The 24039-nt window shown below is 42.4% G+C and overlaps 2 protein-coding genes across 5 annotated transcripts; both read left to right on the forward strand.

Moving 5' to 3' along the window:
• Positions 1-262: 262 nt before the first annotated feature.
• Positions 263-14828, forward strand: fzd6 (frizzled class receptor 6). 3 transcript variants are annotated; one of them, XM_032557767.1, is made up of 9 exons: positions 263-406; positions 1191-1370; positions 1466-1828; positions 7675-7871; positions 8570-9146; positions 10169-10588; positions 11255-11403; positions 11495-11881; positions 13323-14828. In XM_032557767.1, the coding sequence occupies exons 3-9, from the start codon at positions 1643-1645 to the stop codon at positions 13483-13485; spliced, it is 2079 nt and encodes a 692-aa protein (XP_032413658.1). In that variant the 5' UTR covers positions 263-406; positions 1191-1370; positions 1466-1642; the 3' UTR covers positions 13486-14828. The 3 variants fall into 3 exon arrangements, with proteins under 3 accessions (XP_032413658.1, XP_032413659.1, XP_032413657.1); XM_032557768.1 differs by having other exon boundaries at positions 1275-1370; XM_032557766.1 differs by lacking the exon at positions 1191-1370.
• A 194-nt stretch (positions 14829-15022) lies between these two features.
• cthrc1b (collagen triple helix repeat containing 1b) lies at positions 15023-22274 on the forward strand. Of its 2 annotated transcripts, XM_032557771.1 has the most exons (5): positions 15023-15568; positions 17106-17186; positions 18868-19086; positions 20453-20669; positions 21785-22274. In XM_032557771.1, exons 1-5 carry the CDS (start codon positions 15458-15460, stop codon positions 21925-21927), a joined length of 771 nt encoding a protein of 256 aa, XP_032413662.1. In that variant the 5' UTR covers positions 15023-15457; the 3' UTR covers positions 21928-22274. The 2 variants fall into 2 exon arrangements, with proteins under 2 accessions (XP_032413662.1, XP_032413663.1); XM_032557772.1 differs by lacking the exon at positions 17106-17186 and having other exon boundaries at positions 15029-15568.
• The last annotated feature ends 1765 nt before the right edge of the window (positions 22275-24039 follow it).

Genomic DNA, 24039 nt, shown 5'->3' on the forward strand with positions numbered 1-24039 from the left:
GATAGCATGGTATATGATGAGTTGGTGTTTAATACATGTATTTTTAATGACAAATGTAATAAATTCCTAATTATTTAGAAAGTTCCTTGATAATTATCACAGTTAAGTTCAATTTTATTCAATTCATTTTGGCTATAAGCAACAATATACGCTTTACATTGTGGCACCTTTGGCACTCCATACAACACACACGCACACGTATGCGCACACGCACAGCTGTTTCTCTTCTTACTCCGCTTTCAGAGCGGTTGGGAGGCTACAGCGCCTCCTGGCGTCGACGCTATTCGATGGGAGCACCGGACAAAAACAGAGACGGAGGAAATAGGTCCTCACATTCCTTTAAAAAAACCCTCTCCTTAGTGTTTCCATGTGAACTGCTGCTACAAAAACACGTTGACTGTAGGAGGTAAGTCATTTTAATCCGTGTCTTTTGGTTTTTCAGCTTGTGTTATTGTTCCCAATTTTCCACCGAAGTTTCCCCGGAGCCTGCTGTCCCACGACGGCAGCGACCGAGGCAGGGATCTCGGCTGAACTTTCTCCGCACACTCGGTGTCTGTCTTCGTGGCTTAAAAGTCGATTCTGCTTCCAGAATGTTGTCAAAGTTAAACAGTTCTAAAGCAACTATTACATAGTTACAATGTTTCTTATTCGCCAATTGGTGGGTACGTGTCAGTGTTACCTCGCTAGCTCTTAATGTAAAAGTTTAATAAGACTACTTATGTCAATGGGTAATATTAGTAAGTGTACACACTAGTACAGGTCGGTAGTGAGCTTTGAGGTTAGTCTGAAGGTTTGTTAGGAAACACATCAAATCTGTAAACTAATATTTATCCCAAGTTCTATTGTCTGTAAAGAAAAATATGATAAATCATCTTAAACAACTTCTTGGCATAACCTAAAACATGTGCATAGTGTCTTCAAATGTTTCTAATTCCACATGGGCCCCATATGAAATGACCACGTTCATAGTGAAGCTTTTACCTTGTGAGAAACAGGATATCAATGGGAAAGCATTTCAGTCGGCTTCGCATTCATAACTCTAAGCTCCTAATATGCAATTGCGTATTTGGAGCTCTGACGTTTTAATGTGAAGTTTTAATGGGCTCCAACAAGCCGAGACTGATTCTTCTGAATCACCTATGATCCTGTTGCATCCCCCCCCCCCCCCCCCCCCCACCCCCACCCCCCAGCCTGTGCAGATGCATGCGCACAAAGTTTGTGCAGGGATTGACTGGTTTATGGCTCCCAAAATCCGCCTGAGTTATGTTTCTTAGGAGAGTTTCTCAAGCTGGGTCTTATAAGCACCTCAAGGGACATGAGGAAATTCACTGAACCAGGGACTGTAATACATTTCTCTTTGCTGTACACAGGTAAAGAGACACACACACACACAAAAAAGTAAGTAAATGCCAGAGTAGGGCTCCTAAAAGTGACAAATTTCATGTTAATCGCAATTTATTTACAGGGATGTGGGACCTGCTGCTCAGGCCTCTGAAATGTCTCCAGGAAAAGTGATCTGTGGATGATGCTGTGAGTCAGAAGGAAAAAGAAAATCCATCAAATTCAGGCACATATATTCCAAAGAGCAACCTCTTCCAGTTGACATAGAAGCCAGACTTTCATTACCAAGTCAGCTGCTGCCATGTTGATGCCAGGGCCACTGTGGTTGTGGCTGTCGCTGGCGTGGGTTGGAAGCTGCGGCTCTCACAGCCTGTTCACCTGTGAGCCCATCAAAGTGCATCGGTGCCTCGGGATGCCCTACAACATGACTTTCTTTCCTAACATGATGGATCACTACGACCAGGAAATCGCAGCTAGCAAAATGGAGGTAAGCCTAAACGACGTAAGACCTAACGTTCCTCCTCTTTTGTACCCACCTCCATAGAAAGTCCAGCTTCTTTTGAATTCTCTGCTTCTTCTGAAACACAATACTATTTCTGAAAATAACCAACTTTCGTTCTTCAGCAGCAACTTCCACTCTGAAGAGTGTTGTTGTTACAACTATCTGGTTGTGCCTGTGTGTGGCGTGTTCACTGAGCTGGCAAAAACGTTTTTAAAAAATCTGAATTTTGAGTTTCCAGCCACCGGTCAGGTTCTGCTCAAGCTGCATCTCTTTCCATAACCTTTATCAAAACTCCGAAATATGGCGTAAGTGTTTTAACAAAATGTATGTGAATGAAGTTTTTTGCTATATAAAAACCGTAGATGCACAATCAGGGTTTGCATCTTCAAATGCAGCAAATTCAGTAGTAACTAAAACATCCACCGCTGCAAAATCTATCAGCAGATTTTGCAAGGCATTAATGAAGTTTGTAGGGTAATTATTGATTGGTATATAAATCACGCTGCAGCTTCTGACATTTTTGATCAGTGAGTAATGAGTTTACCAGCCAATGTAATAATTGATGAAGCACAATTACGGTTGCACCGTTTGCAGTTTTCTGGACGATCAACGATCTTTAAAAAAAAATCCTGTCCTACTGATTCCGATTTCAGCCCATATTGATTTTTTTCATCTAAAAGATCTGTAAATATAGCGACGAAGTTATTAAGTTGGCAACAGTGGGGTGACTATTGTTAGCATATCCAGATGTGACCTTGTGGGCGGGTCAGTCAGTTAGCCCTCGCTCACAACAGAGCTAAACGGGACAGCAGCTGCACTTCCATTGACCACATTATTATGCAATTTGACGTTTCAAAAATAAATTCGCTTTATTTTGTAAACACAACAATTTCGAAGAAACTCGTTTTTCGATAAAACGAGTTTGAGGATGAGGTGTTTTTTTTTTTTTTTTTGTGGCCATATAAAAATTTGGCTTATTTCACAAAACATCGCATGAGTCACAAGACCAACAACCAGACGTTGCCACTGGCGCAAACCAAGAAGAAGAAGAAGACGACAGGAAGTAGCTGGCAGATCATGGTGTGGCATGTTTTTGAATGATTATCGTGTGAACAGACTTAGTCATGATGTCTGAAGGGTTCGGGGAACGTGTATGGTATATAAAATATCTATGCTGCTATTGGCCCAAATTTTCATATTGGTGCATCCCTAGTAACAATCAAGTAGTGACCCTCCCGCCCTACCCGATGGACACTAAACATGTGGTTCCAGAGTGTAATGTGGTTGAAAATACTTGGAAACAGTGCAGGGCTGCAGGTGTTTGGAGCAGCCAGTCAGGACATGATGGAAATGTGAGCCAGAACCATAATTCTGACTTGTCAGTGGAAAGCGGTTTGCAGGTCAAAAGAGAAAGAGCAAATCTCTGAAGGATTTATCACGCACTTATTGGTAAACTCTTTAAAACAGTTGCACAATGCCACATTGCGTGTTGCTTCACACTCACTGTTCTGGATGTTTTTATGAGACGGCGGGTTAAAAAAAAAAAATCTCAGCAATGATCTCTTTATGCAAAAATCTCTGAAAATGCAACTTTAATCAACTCTTGGTTCACTTTTTGCGGCGATCTGTAACATTATGCTCCTATAAACTTGTCCAGGTGTGTGTTCCTCTGCAGAAATCCCTGTTGTTTTTTTGGTTTTTTTGTTTCGTTTTTCTTGGTAGAGCATCTTGTCTCCAGGCATTCCTTAGGACCCAGGGTTCTGGTTACTTTTACACTCAGTGTCAGACTTTGTGAATATGAGCAGTGATCTGTTGAAGGAGTCTTTTGTGCGGCATCTGGCAAAGGTGCAGGTGTTCGATTTCACAGCAACCTTGGCCACCGGCAACTCTATCGACTTTGTTGCGTGGAGCCTTTGATTTTAGGAGGAAGGGGAGGGACACGCCTGGTCCCACACAAAGCTGACTGCGCATACCACACCGAGTATCTTCTGTCTGTTAATGACTCACTCATTTGCCCCCCCTTCCCCCCACTGTATGCTTAGCTGTCTCCCATGTTACAGCCTAACACTCTGGCTTCAGCCCTGTCTGAAATGTGTAGCTGTTTATCACTAAGCCTTGGTACTGGAATCCAACAGACTGCCTCACTCTCAGCCGAGGTCGGCTAATCAGTCCAGTACTCCAGAGGGAAGGCATTTGCTCCAAATTCCAGAAGATTCAAGAGCTCAGGTGTTTTAGCTGTTAGAATACCTAAAAAAAAAAAATTTGAATACAAAAAAAAATTAAGTAATAGGTGACAAACCTCATGTATCTTTTTCTTCTAGATAAAGATATTTTTTCAAAAAGAGTTGACCCTTTTAAAGCAGTAGTATTACGTATAGTGGACTCTTTTTTTAGCTTTACATCATGTTATAATGTTATTCTCTCATCAAAAAATATACCTGGAGTTTTGCTTTGATTCTTTCGTGCTTGTTTGAGAAATCCTTTTATCTCCCATGGCAACCATTCAGCTGTGAAAAACGTCTGGGTGGACCTAGCCCCGCCTTCGAGGATGAAGCTCCTCCTCAGAGCTGCAGCTTCTTAGCTTCCAAGCTTCCGCTTCACAGAACTCCCTCCCCCACAACTCCCTCAATCAGCTCCTTCAGACTAGCCGTCAGCAATTAGCAAAATGCTAATTGGAACTCTGCATCTCCCGAACTCGTTGTACAAGCTACTTGTCAGTACAACGCTGGTAAAAATGTTGTTAAAAGGTTGATAGAGGAGCGATGTTATGTCATGACTTCCTGACGGCAGAAGTTTCAGAAAGAGCGGGAGCTTTTAAAGAAACTGAGGCCGAATTTCAAGATGTTAAATTACAAAGTCAAATTTCTCACTTCTAACAATAACTACACCACTTTTGGCAACTTAGAAACTTTACTGCTATATATAGTCACTTTTCAGACAAAAAAAAATGGTATCGACCAAATTCAGAATCAACAGGTCAGGCTTTTTAAAGGTCGTCAGGGTTTCCCCCAGAAAACTCGGTAAGCCCGGTGGTCGGGGCGCCGAGGCGGTCCACCGTGTTTTGGTATTGAAAGATGTTAAGTAGACAGGAAAAGTAAAAATATTACTGGGCAATTATATGTTACGGGAAGACATCGCCAGTGAAACGATATTTAAACCCACAACTAGTCTTTAAAACAACAAATGAAAAACAAAATTAAAATGAATATTAGTTATTTGCACTTTTGTTTAATCCAAATTAAGTGAGCAGCTCAATATGGCCCCCAGGGCTTCAGGGGCCCATAAATGCTAATATTTTAACACAAACCACAGATACATAAATGTAACATTTGTTTATTGAGATTATCAGTGCTGCTAAATTTGAATTAATGGTTTCAGTATACATAAATGAAAAATTCTGCTCAAGGCCTCATACAGCCTTGGACTTGCCCTGCATGAGTTAAATCCGCTGCACTGCTCAGAGATGCGCAACAAACAGGAGATTTAATTTAATGCTGCTAATGTGGCTTTAGTAGCTCTTCCATTTCCTGTCTGTTGAGTTTTTAACAAGGGGACACAGAAACTCTTTTGGTTGGTCCAGTTTATAGGACGTGTTTCTCAGATCTCCGCGCAGCCACGCACATTAACTCTGTCTGACTAAGTGGACAAAGGATTCGATATGGTTTCATTTAATTAGCTCTACTTTCTAAATGAAATGAAAAGGTACGGTGTTTTGTGAGGGACTTTATCTTTTACGGTTCCAGTAATGCCAGAATTAATAATAAATAATAAAAACGTTGTGGTACTCTGATTTAGTAATGTAATTATATTAGTAGTGTTACCACCCCCACGCCAGTAGAGGCAGTATCAGGCCCGAAAATATGCAACTAAGGAGCAGATTTAGAAGTACACAGAAAGTTATGGAATTTGTTAAAAACTGTGAGCTTCGCTGAAGTAAATAACAGAAATAAGTTCAAGTGCATTTTGAGAGTGAAACTCCTAACTAAAGGTGAAGATATATCACAGATTTCAAAACAAAATAAAAACGGGAGACCGCGGATAAAATACGAAATAGCGCCCCCTCCACTTCCGGAGTGCAAGGGTCACATTTCCAAATAAAGGTATGAGACTGACAGTGGTCCGTCCCCGCCCCTTTCTGTTTGCTGCAGCGAAGTCCTCGTTATTCTTGCGGTTCACGTGGAGCTGCGCAACCAGAGCTAACGTGGTGGGGTTTAAACTCTTACCTTGATCAAAACCTCTGGAAAAAAACATAATTCCTCACAGGGGGTTGATGTAAATATCCATAAAGGTCACCCTGTGTTCAGTTTGAGTGAAAGGAGGAGCGCGCTGACGTAACCTTAAGACATCCAGCTGCTGCAGCGCGCGAGGCAACGCGCAGAGGCGCCAGCGGTGTGATTGGCCCGGCTTTAAATGCATAAACTATAAACCTATCTTCTGTAAACATATCTTTTAGGAATAAATCTGCTCCGCCAGTGAAACGCTCAGAGCAACAGAGACGCTTGCAATCCGGCTTTAAAAAAATAAATAAAAAATAGCGGTTTTTAATTTATTATTATTTTTCTAAAATCATAAACAAGAAAGGCTTAGCGTGGTGGAGGGGCTCGTAAAGCATGGCGGGCCGCCAGGCCTATAATATACTGGGGGAAACCCTGGTCGTGATCGACTAGAAAACTGTAATCATTGCATCTCTTCTGTCAAACTGAAGACAAGTCAAACATATTTGATATATACATAATTTTTATAACAACTGAAGGTAACATAGTTACTTGATTGTGCTGCAAAATGGAACTATGTGCCGGAAAAATACATAACACTGCCCCTTTAAGGCAAAAAAGGTTTGACTTTATCACACTGACGCACGTTGACGGTTTGTGAAACGTGAGCAGTTTTTACTGTAAGCACTGCAAAGAAAATAAAGGTCAGATTGTTGAGCCCAGAAGGCGCTCCGAGTCAGGGACCTCCAAAGGAGAGAAACAAGGGTGCTTACTGTCAGAGAGAGAGAGAGAGAGAGAGAGAGAGAGGGGCGATCCTTGGCCTCACAGATATGGGACCTCTGCCAGAAAGGATTTAGGGAAAAGAAGCAAAACACTGAATAGTGGTCTGTGCTTTAGAGTATGCGCCATTTGTTTTTGAGGGCAAAAACACAAACTCCTTCATGCGGCTTGACTACAGCTCCTAAAAATCTTAACATTACTCAGCAGACAAAGTGTCTCCAGTTAAAAGGTGGCTTTAACGTCAAGTTGCTTGTTTCAGAAATGTATTTCCTTTCATTTCCTGCCAGCTATATTGCATTCCCCCCATAACCACCTGACTCCTGCCGCCGCTCCCTCGTGCGCCCCTCTCCAGGAAGTTCTTGACCAGCGTGTTGAAACAGAAGAGTATGCTTCCTTTCCAGCCGGTGAATGGGCAGCTTTGTGCGCCGCCGAAAAGAACGGTGCAGCTTATCACAACATAGTTCAGATGGAGATCAGCTCACGGTCTAATTTTATTACGCAAACATGACCCATGATCTCCCTGGATCTCTATGCCTTTGTTATTTTTAGATTATTGTTAATTCATGACCACCGATGATATCTTTGGAGGAGACGGGAAGAATCGGGTCCTTCTTATATTGATGATTCTCTGCTCGAAAAATAGTTTTAGGTTATCTAATCGTCGATCTTTTTGTAACCTGCTTAATTCAGGATATTCCCTTCACATTTTTTCCCCCCACCAATCGCTTAACATAAGCAAACTGTTGTGTTTTCCATAGACTTCATTTGAGAAAAATAGCCTCTGTAGCCAAAAGTCAATTTTTTTATTTATTTTAATTTTTTCCTCTCCCATTGCAGCCATTTATGCCCCTAGCAAGCCTACAGTGCTCACCGGACGTCCACCACTTCCTGTGCCAGGCCTTTATCCCAGCGTGCAGCGAGGAGAACAGGGTGATCCGCCCATGCAGGGAAAAGTGTGAGGCCGTCCTGTCTGACTGCGAGGAGAATATTCGCATTTTTGGCATCGCCTGGCCTCCTGAGCTACAGTGCAACAAGTAAGAGGACACCCACCAACAACAAACAGCAACTGTGCCACGTTTAGTCACATTACAACCACAGCCTTTGCTGTACTTTATAAAGTTTTTTGTAATATACTGGATCTGCACATTATTACTAGGTTTGCCGTATTGCTCTTGAATATTGCAATAACCATGTCAGTCTTCACTACTGTCATTTACCAATTGCCAATTTATTAGCTGCGCGATTTATTGGCCGTCCAATTGATCAGTGATCCCCTATTTTTCACCAAGTATAGAGTTTTGCATGTAGACCATAAAGTTCAGATGTGACCTCATCCAACCAGAGCATCTTCGTCCACATCGTTTGGTCTATAATGTTCTCTGAAAACTCCCAAAAGGCGTTCACAAAACGGCTGGATTTCAGATGAATTTGAATTACAGTAACTTATGAAGGAAAAAAAAAAATTTCTGGATTTTATTTAGGAGCATCAGGGTAAAGCCCCAAATACAAATGAAGCAATTTTTTCCGTTTATTTATTTGTGTTTTCTGTGAAACATTTTGATGCATCTTTTTTCCTTCACGTCTCACTTGTGCTGTAGTACTTTGCATTGTTATACCAACTATTACTAAAATAAAACACATTCAGGTTCACAGCTAGAGAATGAGAAAAAAAGGCGTAAAACGTTCAACAATGTTCCATCAGTCTCATCCTGTCACTGCTCCTGTCCTCTAGATTGAAACCTTGCGGGTTGGATGGTTCCGCCCTTCCCTCCACCACCCCAGTGACCTCCTCGTCCCTGAAGAGAGACCTCGGCTTCTGGTGCCCGTTGCAGCTGAAGACCAAGCCGGGCCACGGCTCCTCGTTCCTCGGCGCCCAGGACTGCGCGCCGCCCTGCTCCAACATGTACTTCAGACCTCACGACATCGCGTTCGCCAAGAGCTTCATCGGCGTGTGCTCCATCATCTGCCTGGGCGCCACTCTCTTCACCTTCCTCACGTTCCTCATCGACGTCAAGCGCTTCCGATACCCAGAGCGTCCCATAATCTTCTACGCAGTCTGCTACAGCGTCGTCTCGCTCGTGTACTTCCTCGGCTTCCTGATCGGAAACGGCGCCGCCTGCACCAAAGCGGATCACCACGGAGCGGTGGAAACCGTGGTGCTGGGCTCGCACAGCAAAGGCTGCACTCTGCTTTTTATGCTGCTCTATTTCTTCACGATGGCAGGGATCGTCTGGTGGGTCATACTCACCATCACCTGGTTCCTGGCAGCTGGACCCAAATGGAGCTGCGAGGCTATCGAGAAGAAAGCGGTATGGTTCCAATCTGTAAACTCCCAAAAACTGCAGTAAGACACGTTGAAGTTTATAGTTTTCCAGACACGCTGCACGTTGTTGTTTACATCCGGACATTTGCCCGCATGCGCAACAACGCTGGAGGGCAAAAAAGGCGATTGTTTTACTTGCCACTCACAGCCTCACTGCTGCGGTAAAACAATTGTGCTTACAAAATGAAACCTGGAGATGCAGGCGCTGTTAATGTAGTGCAGTGTGCTACAGCAAAGGGAAAAATAACGCAGAAAAACCTTTGGACAACAACTCAGAACCACTCGCATTCGTCTTTTTTTGTCGCTCCATATCAGCTGTTCTACACATAGACTTGTTGCCATAGCAACCGCCTGACAACAGCTCCACTAAAGCATCACAATTCAACACCAATAAACACACAAACATTTCCCACAGAATGTAACATTCAGCGTGTTACAGAATCATGTTTTCAGGCTTCGTGTTTATTTTGTGATTATTACTAAGCGATCATCTGAACGCGGTGGTTAAACACCTGCTCTCAAGATGGTCTGTCAGAGATTAGATGTGTGAGTCACGTTATTTTTTTTTAACTGAACCGAAACACATCTACATGTTAAGGTTGTCAAAGTCAGGCTAGCGCAACTGACCTACTTCCCTCTCCCTCACTACTCTTTTTTATTTTTGTACTCAAAACATTTCACTGACCTGTGAAATGAGAGCCTTGAACCTTCTTTTTTAGTTGTCGTATTCTTGACAATTGGTACCAAAGCACTGCGTTCCTTTTTCTATTGCATGTCATGTGTACATTTAAGATTTGGCGCGTTATGATGACAACTCAACAGATAAATCCAATGGTGGTCTTCCTCAGAGAGCAGTGCTCTGGCAGGATCTTGAGCACGTTACGTGACGTTGCAACGTGTCTATAGCGAAATGGGAGAAAGTTCTTACGGGTGATAATGTGGCACATCTAGAAAAATCTGGTAATTATCCTCCAAAGCAACAATTCTCTCTGTGTCCTGTGTTTCTAGGTGTGGTTCCACACCGCCGCCTGGGGAATCCCCGGCGCATTAACCGTCATGCTGCTGGCCCTGAACAAGGTCGAAGGAGATAACATCAGCGGCGTTTGCTTCGTGGGGCTTTACGACCTCGACGCGCTGCGGTACTTCGTGCTCGCCCCTCTGTGCGTGGGTGTCGTAGTTGGCCTCTTCCTCATCCTGGCGGGCATCGTCTCTCTCAACCACGTCAGGCAGGTGATCCAGCACGACGAGCGCAACCAAGAGAAGCTCAAGAAGTTCATGATCCGGATTGGCGTGTTCAGCTGCCTCTACCTGGTTCCGCTGGTCACCCTGTTAGCCTGCTACACCTACGAGCAGAGTCACCGCGGCTCCTGGGAGAACACCTGGATCAATGACAGGTGTCAAGAGTACAGCATCCCCTGCTCCTACAAGGTATCTGTGGCTGTTTCCGTCGTTCACTCTCAAATAGGGGCCCTGATCTTATCAACTCATTTCATCTACCTGTGTAAAGATTGGAAAATCAGCGAGTAGCTGTGTTTCCATTGTAAACGTCCACAAAACCTTTTCAATATTCAATTAATTTTGACAAAAACACAATTTGAGAAATGTGGTGTTTCCATGAAATAAGAAGTGCAATTGAAATCACACATGAATAAATCTGTACACACAATAAGTCATTAAAAATTAGAGATAATTTATGTATAAATACAGTGGGTTTTTTTGGAGAACTGGTCAGCTATTTTCTTTACAGAAGAACTGTGGATTCAACACTTGGAAACGGCAAACTCAACTTTTGATGAACTGTGTGATGACCTCTTGTTGAGCCAGCTGTGCATTGTCCAAGGAGGCCAGTTTCTACATATAAGTTTAAACTATTTGGTCTTCATACTGCAATTACATCATGATGGCTTAGTCGAATAAAAAAATTAAAAGAAAGGCACAGCAGCACATAATGCCTTCTTTCCCAGCACCAGATTGTCAAAATCAACTTAGCCCCTTGACGAATGCCAGTTTTTGCTTCAAATTGGATTTCTTAATGAACACAATTTGCCTAGATCACAAGGATCTCGTTAGCATTCGTGTCTGTCTGTGTTTCAGGCCTCGGAGCTCACCCGTCCCGACCTCTCTCTGTTTCTCGTGAAATACTTGATGACGCTGGTGGTCGGGATATCTGCCGTGTTCTGGGTCAGCAGCAAAAAGACCTGTTCTGAGTGGGCGTACTTTTTCAAACGAAATCGCAAAAGAGAGTAAGGCTCTTGCATCTGTGATGTAGCGACAGTAACCAGAAGGAGAGCTGCCGTGTCGACGTGCTAACGGGGTCTCATCTTTGGTCCGCAGCCCCATCAGCGAGAGCCGGCGGGTCCTCCAGGAGTCCTGCGAGTTCTTCCTGAAACACAACAGCCGCGTCCAGCACAAGAAGAAGCACTACAAACCCACCTCCCACAAGCTCAAAGTCATCTCCAAGTCTATGGGCACGAGCACCGCCGTCTCTCCCGCTAGCACCGTGCATCAAGGCTCCTCTGCGTTCGGCAACCACGAGCTGCCCATGAGGAGCTCCCTGTCTGAGACCTCGGCCAGGGAGCACCTGGACCGCGGCGCCTCCGGCCGAAGCTCCAGGAGGGAGCGAGAGATGGAGCGAGAGGGCGGGGAGAGGCGCAGCAAAGGTGGGAGCTCCAGTAAGGTCAGCAGCCGCTCAGAGAGCATGAACAGAGTAGCAGACGGCAGGTAAGAGGGTTTTTTTTTTCTTTCTTTTCTTTAAAACTAAACACTTTTTACAAACTGATAGTTTCTTGAGTTCTTTTTAATTTCGCCACAGTATTTAAATTTGAACCCTTTGACTAGTTATGTAGTGGTGAGGTGCAGATACTTAGCTGTGTTCATAGGTTCTTCTGCACACAAATGTGACAAAAGTTCATTAAACGAGGGGGGGAATTGTCTTCTGAAACTCTTTGCTTTCCTACTGGTCCTTTTTAGGTGCATCATGTATCAACTAAATGATGGCATTTTCATATGAATTAAAATATACAATGAAAGTAAATTGTAAATTTTCTTGTTTAGAAAAAAAATGATTGAAACCTATATTGTCTTTTTTTTTTTTCAGGTTTAGATCAAATATCTCTTAAATCTTAAGCCACGGGTGCACTGATAAATCACCACGATTTCCTTAGTTTTGAGGGACTAGTGACCGGTCGATACTTGTGTGACAAGCCGATTTTATCCACTGATCTTATCTACCTCGGCAAAGGCCTGACATCCAGACATGTGTGTTTAACAGAAGTTATCCCACTGTTCCTTGTTGTACTTGGCGACTTTTCAGACCCAAAAATGATGAAAATGAGAATTTGCAGGTCAGGCTTTTTAATAGATCAGAAAACTGCACTCGGTGCAGCCTTACCTAAAGCAGCAGTAGAACTTGCTTAAAAAATTGATTTGGCTCCTTAGTAAGCATTGCCTGAACCCTGGCCTGTGTTCAGTCCAGGTTGACGTGGATTTGGATGTGAAATCCAGGTTGATAGATGGTGTGGTCGTCTCTGCTTCCATTGCGACCAAGGCCGCATCAGAACACAGGTGTTGTTTTGACATCCGAGTTGTAGGTTGTCACTGAGAAGCATTTGCGTTTCTCTGTAACAGACCTTCAACCTCTCCGTGGTGGCCCAGCCTTATCCCCGATCTGCCATTGACCACCTGAAAAACCTTAAATCAATGAAATACTTTTTTTTTTTTCCTTTTCATTTTGCCGTCATAATTTGGCCATTTCTGAAGATCGTTTTCTCCTGCGCAATTTTTTGGACCGTCTCGCTTATAAAGGGGATCTCGTTTCCCAGCATGTCAAATTGAAATGCCGCACTCGGAATCAGCCTTCTGTCGGCCTAATTAACGGGGAGATGATGAAGGAATAGCTGCACCTGTTTATGAAACGGGTTTCATTAAAAATTTTAATCCTTTTACTGCTTATGCTGATTTGTCCAATTACACCTCAGCCCTGAAATAAAAAGCTTCTGCAGATTAAGTACACACTGGAGGTTTCATTTACTTGGTGAAAAGTGTGTGTTTGAGCAGAGACTCTGTAAATTTGACTATGTTAAGCAACAAAAACAACATATAAGCAGCTATAATTTCTGCATCTAAAAAACATCATCAATCTGTATTGTGCCTTTGTGTTTAGAATGACTCCAAGAAGTGAGCTGTCAGACGCCAGACAAGCTACAAGTGGACAGCAGCAGCAGCAGCATCCGACTTTGAACCAATCGCACAGCAGCATTCTGGACTCCGCCCACCAGAAGGTGGACAAGGCGTCAGAGGAGAGTAAGGACCCAAAAGAAATCTAAGCTAAAAAATGTTTCCTGTTCAGTCCTCCAACTGATGGTGGCTTAAAGGTCTTTGAAGTTGTATCCAGCGAATGTTTAGAACCCTAAACATGCAGCAAACAACAGGTGGTTTGTTGGACCAGAATATGTGGGATTTAGACTGCAGCTGCTCAAGGTGGTGACTGCGTGTTCCAGCTTTACCGATGTTTTAGTCTGAATGTTGAAGAACACGGCTGGATCTCAACCAGGCTACTACCAATGGACTTTTAGGAACATCGCATACGTCACAAACACTTTTTAGAGGTTTCAGTTAAACGCCGTTCGAGTCCTTAAAAAAAACCTGCATCATGACCTGTGTAAAATATTCTTTTTATTGTAGAATTCAAGCTTTTTTACTGTATTAGTCCACACACTGAATCTTCATGAGGTGGCTTATGATGTCGCCAAACATGAAAGCTGTGCTGTTTTTGGAAGTCTTATTGTTACTTTTGGATTCATTGTTTGTTATAAGACCAAGTATGTACCACTCTTAAAAGATGCTCTTAAACTTGAAATAGTTGAATGTGCAAATTTATTTTTGAAAAGCTTTCCACTTTTTTTCTGTCCTGAACTTTTGTTTTTACATTTTTGTACACTGGTGTCTTTAAAGACATATCAACTGGACTGGGTTAAATCACTTTTGGGAAATAATCCAAACATAATCAAGCAGGCCTTTTTGCACTGTATGGTATTAGAAGCACAAACCACAAATTACTGAATAATAAATAAATGCAAGCAGTGATTTATAGATGTAAGTGTGAGCAGGCCTGGCTTTTCTTCACAATATAACTCTGTTACTATAATCTTCAAATTGTGAAGGTTTTTCTTAATATCTATACAACCTGTGCATTTGACCTGTCCTGTGTGAATTCAAGTTCTCTTGGGACCTCCAGGCCAGCAGGGGGCGATATGTCGCCTCAAATTCTGCTTAAACTTTGAACTGGCTCTAGTTGAGGAGTATTCGTAACATTTAAGTCACAGAGAAATGATCTAAAGTTGTTTTTGCGCACCTTAAGTGACTAATATGACAATACATTGCGTCTTTAATGCTGCATGATTCTTTGAGTTGATTTTTTTTTTTTTTTAACTCTGGGAGATAAGACATTTCCAGAGTCACAAATTAAAAGGGAAACCGTGTCAATGAATGTTTTGTTTTGTATTTCTGTCACCTTATTATAGGTGTAGTTAATGATGTGCCTTGTGTAGTCTGTCAAATATTCTTTTTTTTTTTTTTCTGTTTCCTGGGTCAAGTTTTGTACCTTTTGTAGTTTGTAAGCTCGGATTACTGTGATGTTTTGAATAAAAACACGTACAATTCTTTTCCACCTTGTGTGAGTCACTGTATTTTATTGAGACTTTTTTTTCTTTCTTTTACATCAGCGTACAATTGGGTAACGGAAGGAAAAGAATATCATCATTTGAAATGTGGTGTTCAGCTGTTTTTACTCTTGACACCCTTAAGTAAAAGCCTGTGCAAGCAATTTATCTTAGAAGTCACCTGATTATTTATTTATTTATTGCAAATAATAGAAAAACTTAAGATATGGAAAGCAGATATAAATGCCCTACTAAAGATTTGAACTCATCAGACTGTTATTTCAAAAAAATAAATAAGAATAAGAACCGAAAACCACGTTTTTGTTTTTTGTTTTTTTTAAAAAAAAATCTTTTTCGCTTACACTTTACAGTTACGCTGTGGCGAGGCACTCTTGATCTGAGCTCGGATTTTTTTTTTTTTTTTTTTTTTTTACACTGACTCAACATCTTGACAGAGTGGCCTCACTGTGCCCCCTCCACATCACCCGGGAATGTTTTCTTTAGCTCCGTCTCTGCGCGGTGACTGGCTCCTTCCCCTGTCGGCCTGCCCTCCTCCGGCCTCCTGCTTAGACGGACTGTCGCCTCGCATCGCTCCCTCACACGGCGGCACACTGACTCGGCTGTCACCACCGGCACGATGTCTCCTCTGGCGAGCCGCCTGCTCGTCCTCCTCTGCCTGGCGTTGCCTCTTTACGGCGTGGAAAAGGTGAAAAGCAGAGGATACCGAAAGGAACCCGACGTTGACAAGGTAAGACCCTGTAAAAAAATAAGTCACCTTAAAGACTCAACTTTTCAAAGTAGATTCTCTTGATCAATCTCATTAAAATGGGATTGTCGCAGTCGGTGACCTTCGTGTCAGCGCCCCTTGTATTATTAATGCGTCTCATGTAACTTTCATTGATTTGTTTTTGCATATTCATTAGTCTCGCTCTTGCCCTTTTTTTTTATTATTGTTGTGCTGTTTAGCGCTGTTTTACGTGTCTTTTTATATCGTGGAGTTGATTAACACGGGAGAATTCATTATTTTTATTGGTTAATTCACTTGTTGGAGCACGAGGCACTTTAAAATGATCCTCCTCCATCTGCAGATCATTGCCGTTTGTGTGGTTCTATGGTCAGCTGGTTCTCCGTGACTTCACGGTCGGCAGCCCTCCAACAGAACCGAGTAGGCTCTTTAAAAAAAAAAAAGAAAAAAAAAGAAGAAGAAGGGAAAACAGGAAGCTGGGGTCTGGCTCGTGCTGTCTGGCTTTGTTATTTGTGTTCCCATTTTTCCGGTTGAAAATAACTTTTTATAGGTGTGAGCTGTTTTTTGTTTTTTTTGTTGTTTTTTTTTCACGGTTGAAAAAAAAAAAATGCATTCACGGTTCTGCAGATGATTAATTTTAATGATCGTCACCCCGAATCCAAAGGATATTTGTGTAGATTTACTGCCTATGGCAACGTTGACGCAGAAATGACACATTTATCCCTTGACTTTGGGGTTTCATAAATAAAACTTGTGTTTATTTTAGCTAGGTTTCCTAGAACCAGTGCCCCCTCCCCTCCCCCGTCCCTCTGCTCCCAGAAGTGTTCATAATGAACCTTCAAGCAGTTACTGTAATTTATGCCTCCAACAAACTGTTAGAGACCTATATGCATATGTTTTTGATGGATAGATTTTCAGATTCTTTTTTTTTTTTTTTTTTTGTGCAGGGGCGGATCCAGAAATTCCCCTAGGGGCTTGTGAAAAGGGGGGCAGTAAAAAAGGCAAGAAAAAAATGATGTTGTGTTGACCCCACCAAAATGAAAAGACATAGCCAAATTTCAGATTTTTAACTAGGTATGTTCCCAAGTGAGACGCTTGCTAACCCTAACCCATGTATGGAGCCTATTAGTTAAGACAAAGCTTGCTAGCAAAACACTTTCAAAATGAAGTAGTTTGACCTGACCTTACTTTTAGCATTAGCATTAGCGCTGTTGCTAAAAATTGAGTACAAACTCAAATTCTGACCCCTTCTCTTACGCCACTTCCTTATTTTAATAATTTGATATATCAATTCATAATCCAAACACGTCAATTCCACCGTTGTTTGTCGGACACCGCAGACGGTAAATTACCAATCGAAACCTTTAGGTACCGAAATCAAAAAAATGTTACAGCTCAACCAATACCGAACATCACCTTTACAAATCAACATGCTCTATTCCGATGTTTAAGTTTCCACAACTAATATTTACGATTCGCTCAAAAATTCTTTTGTCGTAGAGTGTAACAAAGTCCGTATTTTGTGACCGTCTGTATCCAGTGCACAGGAAACGATGCAGACAAACCCAACTGCACTAGACACTCCTCGGACGAGGGAAGACCTCCTTGTCGGAGCAGCATGGTAATCTCTAAATCCAGCTTTTTACGCCCGAGACCCGTTGAATCGGAAATCTCTCAAATCAAACTCTGCATGTTCCTGAAAAGCTTTTGCCTGTGCTTTGGTGTGGACTAATGCATGAAATGCAGCCAGCACTTCTACGGTTTCCGAACTAATGCACATGCCATGCACCCAGGTACTGGAACAGAGTCTGTCTTATGTGCAATATGGCCATAGTGTAACTAGGCAGGCAAGCTGCCACTGTAGGAGCATACAGGCAGCTAATATAAAAGTCAGCTGTACTGCAGGGCGGACAGAGTTTCCATTCATTTGTCTGCCTTTGAAAGCCGTCCAGAAATGCAACCTCTAATAAACTCTGCAGACATTTCCACCCTGTGAATACGCCGGTTTTCTCGAATCACTCCCAGACGCCGTCACCAATAACCCCCGGGATGTCTGGAAGTATCTCGTCCCATTTTTTTTTCCTTGAAAGGACTCCAGTGTTATTTCGGCACACTCAGTGCCAAACGAGAACCTTCTAATTTCATCGCTTCATCCAGCCTTTCCTCTGGAGACGACGTAAAGTCTCGTATCTCTTGGGAGCTAAACCCTTTCGCAGCTTAATGGCAGGAACAGACTTAGAGGAATTCTGCATTTCGTCCCATTTTTAGTTTGTTTGGTTTTTTTTTTAGATTAGGAAATCTGAAACACTGTTTTGTTTCTTTTTTCTTTTTTGGTTGAGAATTTTACCTCTGGGACCCAAGTCAGGACAAGATGTTGAAACCGAAGTAAAAACTCTTTGTTCTCCACCCCTACTTTTTTGATTTACCCCTCCCCCATCCCCCCAAACTTAATGTCTGTTGGCTCCACTGCTGTTCCACAGCTGCATGCTGAGTAAAAAAGGGCAGCAAACCCAGCTGCTCCAGTCAACTATGATTGCCTAAGGTCAAGGATGCACTTCCTACGTGTCGGTTTATCCTGCCTGACAGAGAGCACCTACAAATAACCTAAATTAAAACCCATCTGCCGCCTTCCCCATCACCTCACCCCCTCCCCAAACAAAAAAACACCAATTTTCCAAACCTTTGCGCTGCAATCACTCGGTGTTTCTATTCGAGGAACGTGTCCCGTCTCGCTCGTTTGGCTCCTTCCATTGTGTCGGCGTTTGTGTGCGGTGGCTTTTTTTTTTTTTTTTGGCAAGCTCTCTGCTGACTTTTGAGTGAGTCTGAGTCAGCTTGAGTGTGTTGCAGCATCTGCCCAAAGATGGCAGACAACAACCGAGCAGGACAATGAGTCGCACACCTACTAATTTAGACGAACCTCCGAGCTCGCAGTTCCTCATTTACGCACAATATATCATTCATTAGCTTGGTGGCTTGATGTCCGTCGGTTCTCAAACCTTCTCCTTGATTTGGAGACACATCTGTTTGTTTGGGTTTTTTTCCCCACCGCACCCCGACTGGCATCGGATTTTGTTTACGTGACTTGTAAAATGAGATATAATCTTGCCTCATTTTACGTGCATGTTTCCTAAACATGGATTTAACTCGCGCGAGGCAGCAGCAGCAGCAGCAGCAGCAGCAGCAAACGGAAGACCGAATCAGGAACTTCATTTACCCAAGATTCGGCTGCCCTTCTTGGCATTCATGGGCTACTCTCTCCCTTCCTGTTTTTTATTATTATTATTATTATTATTAATCTCCAGTATGGCAGCTGCCTGCAAGGCCCAGCAGGAACCCCTGGAAGAGACGGCAACCCCGGAGCCAACGGCATTCCAGGCACGCCGGGCATCCCGGGCCGTGACGGGCTCAAAGGTGAAAAAGGGGAATGCGTGAGCGAGATCTTTGAGGAACCCTGGAGGCCCAACTACAAGCAGTGCGCCTGGAACGCACTGAATTATGGGATCGACCTGGGTAAAGTGGCGGTGAGTATCACCGCCTGCGCAGTGTCTGTGTTATGAATTCGCACGGCGCTTCCGGAAAGGGCTCACAGTTTCACCTCAAGTAGCCGCGAGCTTTATAATGTAGTTTACTGGTGTTTTGTGAGACACATGAACTGCAGCTCCAGGCTTTTTTATTTTGTGTGTGTGTGTGTGTGTGCGTGTGTGTGTGTGTCTTCACCGGCTTCAAGCTGGAAACTCCCATTCTTTCTCGTAAAAAAAAAAAAAAAATCTAACTCAAACTCCGTCAGGTTGGATTGAGATCGTGTGTCGATGTCGTTTTCCGAATGTGTGCGCAGAAAATGTAGGTTTATGCGTGGACTTCGGGAAATCCCAGCGCGCTGATGCGCTGGGATCCGAATCCTCCCGCTGCCTGTTGAGGTCAGTTGTTCTGTTGGACGTTGACCTCTCCGCTGCCGTCTCCAAGTCGAATGCAGTCGGCTTTTCCTCACAGGATCGTCCTGTTATTTATCTCCATCCGTCTTCCCATCAACTCTAACCAGCTTATCTGTCCCCGTTGAAGAAAAGCGTGTTTCTGCCGCCACCATATTTCATGAGCATCTAGAAATTGAATGTTGAATTTTTATTTTGTTTCATCTGAAACAGTGGGGCTGCGACTATTGATTATTTCAGGAGCAGTTATTGCATCAATTAATCGTATAAAACATTTTGCACATTCTGAATAATTCTCAAATATTTTTTTTATATTAAATGCAAAATGTCAATATTTTTTGTACAGTATTGTCTCTGAGCGTGTTTTTCATTTAGCAAATGGCCTGTTTTTGAGTCTGTGCACTCCAGTTAACGATTAATCAACTACTAAATTAGTTGAAGGTTATTTCCAAAATCGATTAATCTGACTAATCGTTTCCGCCCCATGGTTAGAGTACATTCTCCCATATATTTTGCTAAACCCCCTACATGACTTGTGGCACACGTTAAAAAGATCTACTTATGTTTCTTTCAAAAAAACAGCCGTCTTCTTGTAAAGTGTTAAGATAAGTCATATTTCTCAGGGTCACCCTGGACACCGTGTTGCAATGGACTGAGTGCAAATGTACACCAAACTTTTTATGTCTTTATTTGTTAAAAAAAAATATATATATAATACAATTCTGAAAACCATTTTTTCTTTCTCATTACTTTCACTTTTACACAATTTTGCTCCATCTTCTGTTGGTCCATCACATAATGTCCCAGTACAACACATTAAAGTTTGCGGATGGTTTTAGTGAGAAAACATGGTATAATTTAAGGGGTGTATATATATATATATATTTTTTTTTTTTCTACATAGGTTCTGTAAAACATCACAAATTCACTCAGAATCTTGTTTGTTGCCGTGTCTAAGGACTGCACGTTCACCAAGCTGCGCTCGGACAGCGCTCTCAGAGTCCTCTTCAGCGGTTCCCTGCGACTCAAGTGCAAGAACGCCTGCTGCCAGCGGTGGTACTTCACCTTCAACGGGGCCGAGTGCACGGGACCCCTGCCGGTGGAGTCAATCATCTACTTGGACCAGGGGAGTCCGGAGCTCAACTCCACTATCAACATCCACAGAACATCCTCAGGTAAGGGAGTACCTGTAGTGAAAAAAATAAAAATAAAAAATAGGAAAAAAAAAAAAGGACTAAAATATTGAATAGTGGCTTGTGCCTCACTGGTAACACTTTATTTGAGGGGGTGTGCATAAGACTGACATGACACTGTCGTAAACATGATAAAACACCTGCAGCATGAGTCTTCACGAATGTCTTCATGAAGTGTCTTTGGGTAAATAATTCCACTTTTAATGCAAAGTTGCACTAAATGTTGCATTAAAAGTCCACTAAACATGTCAATTTTGCATCATGTGGCAAATAAATACACTTTTAATGCAAAAGTCTATTAAAACTTGCATTAAAAGTGTATTTATTTACCGAGTGACACTTCATGACAACAGGATTCATGAAGGCACCTTCATGCTTATGGTGTTGCCATGTCAGTATTATGCACACCCACTTCAAATAAAGTGTTACCACCTCATTTTGTACTTGAGTAGGTTTGCCTAATTAAAAAAAAAATTGTTTTATTTAGTCATTATTTTGCTCTCACAGTTAAAACCGTGGTATTGAAAGGTGACTTGCGGTCGTCTCAAGAGGAAACCAACTGAGGTTTGGTTTCGTGTTTAATCCGGACAATTTGAGCGAGAGCAACGCAAAACGTTTCTGAAACAAATCCGGCGGATCACACCGGCACGTCGCAGAGCGTATCCGGGAGCCTCAACGTGCCGGGATTGTCTTTTACCTGTTGTTCAGACAGAGGCTATACATTATATCAACCGTGACAATTCCTCTTCTCGTTTTTTTTTTTTTTTTTTTTTGCCAAACAGACCAACCGTATCTTTGTGCCAGTGTTTTTGCTCGGCCCGAACCAACAGAAAATAACAGAGGCGGTCGTTTTTAGCTTTTGATCTGGCTGGAGCTCGCCAAGAAGCACGCCCCAGGTAATCCTCCGTGTGCTCAGCTGCTGCCGAGCAGGCGTCTTCTCGACTTCACAAGGGCCGCCGCTTGTCAGTAAACAACTTCAGGGTTTAAGACGTGAAACGATTGAAGTTGTGTGATTTTGCTAAAAAAAAAAAACAAAAAAAAAAAAGAAGAAAAAAACATCCTTGCCTCTGACCTCTGCTCTTGTTTTCCTTTTGCAGTCGAGGGGCTGTGCGAGGGCGTCAAGGCAGGGTTGGTGGACGTGGCGGTGTGGGTGGGGACCTGCGCCGATTATCCCCGGGGAGACGCTTCCACGGGGTGGAATTCTGTGTCCAGGATCATCATAGAGGAGCTGCCTAAATGAGAAGACAGAGCGATATGAAAGGGAGGACCCGGTCTTTGTTGTGTAGGAGCAAGTCGCCTGACATGCCAGAAATAATCAGGTACGGCCGGTTGAGGAGTGACAGAGCCACTGATGGTACCTTGAATGTTTTTTTCTTTTGTTCTGTTTAATTACACATACAGAAAATTCTGTTGCTCCGCCTCCTAGAAGTAAATTCTGTACTGTGTTTTTTTTGTTGTTGTTGTTGTTGGTCTGCTGGTGGCCTGGTAATTGATTACAGTAACCATTCAAATGTACTGTATGACGTTTGTGTGTGTGTTTGTGTGAATTGTTTCTGTCAATAAAATCACCTTTTTCTAAAGACTCGACTCTATCGCTTGTAGGAAGTGAAAGACGTGGGATTTCCAGGTTTTGAGAAATGTGGACAAGAAAACTGAGCTTAGGAACATATTTATATTTTACAGAAAATGTCCCGTTGTCTGACTTGTGTCCATTCGTTAGTTCGTCCTTCCATTTTTTCCATTTTTCCATTTCTTCATCCAACGTTGCGTCTTTTGATCCATGCATTTAATCAACATCATTCATCTGTCAGCTCATCTATTATTAACCCACCCATCTGTTTGTCCATTGTTTTGTTTTTTTTAAACGTCCTTTTTTTTTTTATGACATGGGCCAAAACTTTCCAGCTGACAACCGAGGGTCGACAAAATGTGGATTTATTCTTGAACGTTACAATTTCGCTGAACGTTTTCTTTTCACCTACAGACGCTTAAACAAAAAATATTTTATTCAAATAAAGAAGTGGTTTCTGTAGGGGGAGGACGCAAGTAAGTCATCGTAGATCTGAGACATAAAAACTAGAAATAATGTCCTAAATGTTGATTGTTTTTTGTTCCTGTTGGACTTTATTGTGTGTATTCTCGGCGATACAGGATACGGGTCACTCATTTAAAACTTTACCAAGTCGGCGTCACAATCTTGGGTTGTTTGAGTCATTTTTGGGTTTGTTTGTTATTTCAGTGTTCCTTAGTTTCTAGTCGTTAGATCAACCATGTTTCTGCTTTTCTTTGCTTCAGTCCTTTCATAGTTATTTTAGTTTAATTATGTTCCTTATGTCTAGGTATTTGCTAGTGTTGGATTCATTTTTTCTTGTTACCAGTTTGTGTATCCTGTGCCATTTTCTCTCTCTTCCCTCACGCCTGCAACCCATTTTTAATCAGCCATCTGTTCCTTGTTCAATAATCAACCTCCTGTAAATATACGTCTCATTCTCAGTCACTCCTTATTGGTTCCTCCCGTTATTATCCTCCTTGTGTGAGAATAACACACAAGGACCCTGCTGGTCAGTGATCCCTGGATTTTTTTTTTTTTTTTGTTCTTCCCATACTCCCATGTTTTGTTCTCTTTTTTTAATCATTAAATCTTCAAATCTACTTACTGCCTCAGCGTTTCTGCATTCAAGTCATCTTCATCAACATCTCACGACAAATGGGCGCACTAAAAAAAAAAATGCTGTTGCATGAAGGTTTGCGAACCTAATAAGTATGAAACAAGGAAAAACATGGTTGCTTAAAAAAATGACTTTATTTTGTACCTTCACTTTTTAGAGGAATTTAATTTTTATGTTTTTTTGTTTTTTTTTGAAAGGCAGTGAAAATTTTACTGTGACATTTATACATGTTGTATATTATAAACCTCAGGCTGGAAAACCAAGCTTGTGCCATTCTTGAATAGTGGTCTAAGGCTGCACAAAAAAATCACTTATTTTTTACAGGTTTCAAATGATAAAAGCATTGTAAAATTTCTGTATTAAACATTTAACTGTCGGGGAGTGCCGTGGTGGCGTAGCGGTTAGCGCGACCCATATTTGGAGGCCTTGAGTCCTCGACGCGGCCGTCGCGGGTTCGACTCCCGGACCCGACGACATTTGCCGCATGTCTTCCCCTCTCTCCTTCCCCGTTTCCTGTCAGCCTATTGTCATATAAGGGACACTAGAGCCCACAAAAGACCCCCTGGAGGGGTAAAAAATACCCAAAAACATTTAACTGTCTTCATAGAAGTCGGGAAGCCTGGAAACTGGCAGCCTGGAAAAATGTGGAATTACGCGTTGGAACCAAAGACCACACCCTGCAG

The sequence above is a fragment of the Xiphophorus hellerii genome, chromosome 3 (assembly GCF_003331165.1).
Source record: "Xiphophorus hellerii strain 12219 chromosome 3, Xiphophorus_hellerii-4.1, whole genome shotgun sequence".
Taxonomy (NCBI): Eukaryota; Metazoa; Chordata; class Actinopteri; order Cyprinodontiformes; family Poeciliidae; genus Xiphophorus; species Xiphophorus hellerii.

What these genes read in the sequence shown, in the direction of transcription:
- fzd6 (XM_032557767.1), top strand. Translation starts at nt 1,643, where the DNA reads ATGTTGATGCCAGGGCCACTGTGGTTGTGGCTGTCGCTGGCGTGGGTT. An exon ending in CCTGAGCTACAGTGCAACAA is followed by an intron (nt 7,872 to 8,569) that starts GTAAGAGGACAC and finishes CCTGTCCTCTAG; the next exon opens with ATTGAAACCTTGCGGGTTGG. An exon ending in AAACGAAATCGCAAAAGAGA is followed by an intron (nt 11,404 to 11,494) that starts GTAAGGCTCTTG and finishes TTTGGTCCGCAG; the next exon opens with CCCCATCAGCGAGAGCCGGC.
- cthrc1b (XM_032557771.1), top strand. Translation starts at nt 15,458, where the DNA reads ATGTCTCCTCTGGCGAGCCGCCTGCTCGTCCTCCTCTGCCTGGCGTTG. An exon ending in AGGAACCCGACGTTGACAAG is followed by an intron (nt 15,569 to 17,105) that starts GTAAGACCCTGT and finishes GTCTGTATCCAG; the next exon opens with TGCACAGGAAACGATGCAGA. An exon ending in CATCCACAGAACATCCTCAG is followed by an intron (nt 20,670 to 21,784) that starts GTAAGGGAGTAC and finishes TTCCTTTTGCAG; the next exon opens with TCGAGGGGCTGTGCGAGGGC.